Source organism: Euphorbia lathyris, chromosome 9 (genome assembly GCF_963576675.1).
Source record: "Euphorbia lathyris chromosome 9, ddEupLath1.1, whole genome shotgun sequence".
NCBI classification, from domain to species: Eukaryota; Viridiplantae; Streptophyta; class Magnoliopsida; order Malpighiales; family Euphorbiaceae; genus Euphorbia; species Euphorbia lathyris.
Window position 1 is genome coordinate 2,876,213 of NC_088918.1, and position 4,223 is coordinate 2,880,435.

Here is a 4,223-nt window from a genome sequence, read left to right on the forward strand (position 1 = left end):
GAAATAATTCATCAAACTGTCTGCTCGGTCATGAATCTTGCCATCTATACTTCACACGTGCGTCATTTTAACACTAACAAATCACAAATATATGTTGGGATGTGAAAAAAATAAAAAAAAATATATACTGTCTTTTGTACTAATTAGACAAAAAAATTCAAAAAATTCACCGAATTTATAAATATTAATCTCCAATTCTATTATTAAATTACAAAAAAAACATGAAATCATTTTTTTAGAATGAATTGATATGAAATTGGTGCAAAATAAGGATCAAAAATATATATGTTTTATAATAGTGTCTGAAATTGACCCAAATTATCAACGTTAGGGGTAAAATTACTCTTGGCTACAAACGTTAGAGGTAAAATTGTATCATTTTAGACGTTAGGAGTAAAATTGCTCCTCACCCAAAATGTTAGGGGTATTTTTGCACATTAACCCTAATCAAAATTAAGAACGTAAATTATTACAATTATGGCAGTTAATTATCTCCTTATTTAAACTCACCTCGCTTATGAATAACATAACACACTTAATCCTCAGAGAGCAGCCATGAATTCAACCAGAAACACAAAGAAAAAGTCACCATCATCCCCATCACCATCATCGCCATCCCCAAAAAAAAAGCAACAAAACGACGTCGAGGCAGCATCATCAGCAGTGAGATACTTGGGAGTAAGGCGGCGGCCATGGGGAAGATACGCAGCAGAAATAAGAGACCCATCGACAAAAGAGCGGCACTGGCTCGGCACTTTTGATACTGCCGAAGAAGCTGCTTTGGCCTATGATCGTTCTGCTCGGTCTATGCGAGGTTTAAAAGCTCGTACTAATTTTATTTACTCAGACATGCCTCCTGGTTCTTCTGTTACTTCCATTGTTTCACCTGATGATCATCAAACTCAACAATTCAATAATCTCTTATCAGTTCCTCCTGATATGATTTTGAATTCTAATTTTGATTCATCTAATTTCTCTAATTTTGGGGGAGAAGAATGGAATCAAAATGTTCAGATGATGATGCCTTGTGATGATGTTGAACTGCCTCCTTTGCCTCCTGATATCACTACATCAAATTGTTATTTGGATAATAGTGGATTTTGGAATGAGACTGAGTTTTTGAGTTCTTCTGCTGCAACTGGGGAGTTTCAATTTGGGCAGAATATCAATATCTCCAATTCGTTTTCTGATGGGTTTGACATGGCTTCATCATCTTCCTTTCTCTTTTAAGGCATGTTCTGAATTTAGTTCGAAAAATCGATTGGTTTTATTATGAACTTTAAGAATGTTTCTTTGAATTTTGTTTAGAGTGAAATGATTAATCCCCTAGCTAAAGTGAGAAATGGTTTGGGTAAGTTGAAATCGTGTATCACTTTAATCAAGTTCATATATATATATAGTTTTTGTTTCAATTTCTTATCCATTTCTATTATAGTTTTTTGGATAATTAATTTATTAGTCTTTATATTTTGACAAAACATACTATTTAGTCCCTGTATTTTTAAAAACACATGGTAAGGTTCCTAACCTTTTTCTCAGTGAACTGTTTAGTCCTTCCGTCTGTTTGTTACATTTTTTACCGTTTATGATTTCGGAAATAACTAAATTACCCTTTACTATTTACCTTCAAACTTCAGAAGAAGAAATCCAATTTAGAATAAGAAGTTATTTGTATGGAGAACAAGAAAAAGAACAGACTCAATGCTTATGAATTTGAACGGTTAAGAAGAAAATCAAGAAGCAGAACATCCAAAGTTGATTTCAGATGCATTAGAGTTCAAAGGAAAGAAAAATAAATGAAAAGAAGAATGCAAATCCAAATTGACTAACAGAATCTTCATGAGAGTCTAACGGCAAGGACTAAACAGTTCACCGAGAAAAATGTTAGGGACTTTACCGTGTGTTTTTGAAAATACAGGGACTAAACAGTGTGTTTTGTCAAAATATAGGGACTAATAAATTAATTACCCTAGTTTTTTTAGAAATAACGTTTCTATTTCGATCTCCGTTTTGGTTCCCATCATCCTCCTTCTCTTTTTAAGACTAGGCTGTCCAAAAAAAAACATTATTTCGGTTTTCATTAACTCCCGTATTAAAGTCATAAAAGATTTGGGTAAGTTGAAACATGTATCACTTCAATCAGGTTCTAATATTTATGTTGCACTCTTCTTCACCCCTTTTCATATCAATTTTCGTTTCAGTTGCTTTTCTGTTTCTATTACTGTTTCCTATAATTTTTTAGAAATAACGTTTTTTTAGTGTCTTCCATTTCAGTTTTTTTTTTACCGTTTTCTAGCTATACTTTTTTACAAATAACGTTTTTTGATGTCCATTTCAGTTTTTTTTCCATTTCCAATACTGTTTTCTAGTTATCATTTTTAGAAATAATATTTCTCGTGTCCCTTTTTATTTTAGTTTTCATTTCCATTTATACACAACGTAGTCAAATGTCCACTATGTCATTTTATATAACTTTACAGAATCAATATATGACTTTAAATAAGTTAAGAATGCTGATATTTCATTTAAGCAATAAGTTTAGAGAGCTAATGAAAATACTAAAATAAATCGAGCTTGATGTATTAATTTATTTAGGGTAAATAATTATAACATCCTTATGTTTTTGCTTAACATACTAGTAGGTCCATCATATTATTATTGTTGGTCCCTGGTAATTAGTTCTAAAGGGGGGGTTAGGAACTAATATAACTTTTTCGCGTTTTAATTAAGCTGACTGGAAGTTATCTTGAGAATTTATTAACTTAGCCTTTGGTCAGCTTGGTGAGATATATCTCAGGACAACTTTAGTCAGATGTTGACCAAAGTTGTTTTCTTGAGAGTTAAGAATTGACACTCTTGGAGGTCAGCTTCTAACTCAGCACCACTTACTTACTCAAGATCAGCTTAGGTAATTTGTATGCTGAGTAAATAAAGCAAACAACACATGCAATTATAAGAGAGAGTTTAGAGATTACTCAGTATCACTTATCCTGGTTCGGCCTCTCTGCCTACGTCTAGTCCCCAGAGTCCTCCAGGCTTTTTGAATCCAATACTGAGCTCTTTAAAGGTAGAGCACAAACCAATTACAAGGCAGTTGAATATGCAAGAGTACCTTCCTCTATTCGTCTACTCAACTCCTACTAAGTGCTACAACCCAGCACCTAGATTTCTCTACCACTGAAATGCTTACAGCCAAGCACTCAGCTTTACACTCTCAATATTCCTATTGATCACAGACTTGTTCTTTTTGAACTAAAGAACACTTTAGATGATTACAAATCAATCTAGCATTTACACATAGAATAGAAAAGTTGGTGTAAGATCCTTTTTGTATTTGAGTGCTTTTGAAACTTTCTCTCTTGTATTTTTCTTTCAATGCTTCTGTATTTATCCAAGTTTTTTCGATTGTCCTTTTATAGAAGGAAATCTGTAGATTTGATCGTTTTGAAATGTCTTAACCGTTAACATCAAAACGGCTCTTTTGGGGAACAATTTCTGGAAAGCTTCAGACTGCACCGCCATTCCCTTTCTCTGTTTTCTTCAGGCGTCAGGTTTGTCTTCTAGCGTCTGGTTTGTCTTTTTGTACCAGTTGTCTGTTTCCAATAATCCAACGTCCCATGACTCTTGGAATTAGTCTTTTAGGTGTCTTCGAGGTTCCAATTATTGGTGCAGAAGATTGGCAGACTTTGTCTTTTAGTGAACGGATCCTTCATGCTGTCCTGACTGTTACTCAGCTTCGTTTGTTCTTTTCGAATGTTCAACGTTCATGCTGAGTTCCTTCTAGGTCAGCTCCGTTCTGTTTAATCGCTTCTGAAGAAATCTTCAATCGTTAGTCAGCTTCGTTTTGCTTCTGATTTTTACTCCACTCAGCTTCCATTCTGTCATGCTAAGTTCCGTTCTACTCAGCTTTGCTTGTGCTGACTTTTGTCATGTCTTAACTTTATATATTTTTGCACTCAATATTTAACAAACATATTAGTACAATTAAATCAAAGCATCTAAATTTAATTGCCTCTTAATCATGGATGATTTTGTCAAATCAAAATCTTGTGGAAAGGTGTTTCAACAAACTCCCCCATTTTGATGTTGGCAAAATACATAATTACGGAACTCAGTTATAAGTTGCCCCATGATTGATATTCTTGATATTACTCCCCATTAAGGGTTGCATACATTTTGTCTTAATTTTATTCTAAACCTTCCAATATCTAATTTAATTAGAC

General features: G+C 33.6%; 1 protein-coding gene across 1 annotated transcript; it reads left to right on the plus strand.

Annotated features, from left to right (window-relative positions):
- The first annotated feature begins 555 nt into the window (after positions 1-555).
- Positions 556-1,230, plus strand: LOC136207216 (ethylene-responsive transcription factor LEP-like). The gene has a single exon (XM_065998531.1). It carries the CDS (start codon positions 556-558, stop codon positions 1,228-1,230), a length of 675 nt encoding a protein of 224 aa, XP_065854603.1.
- The last annotated feature ends 2,993 nt before the right edge of the window (positions 1,231-4,223 follow it).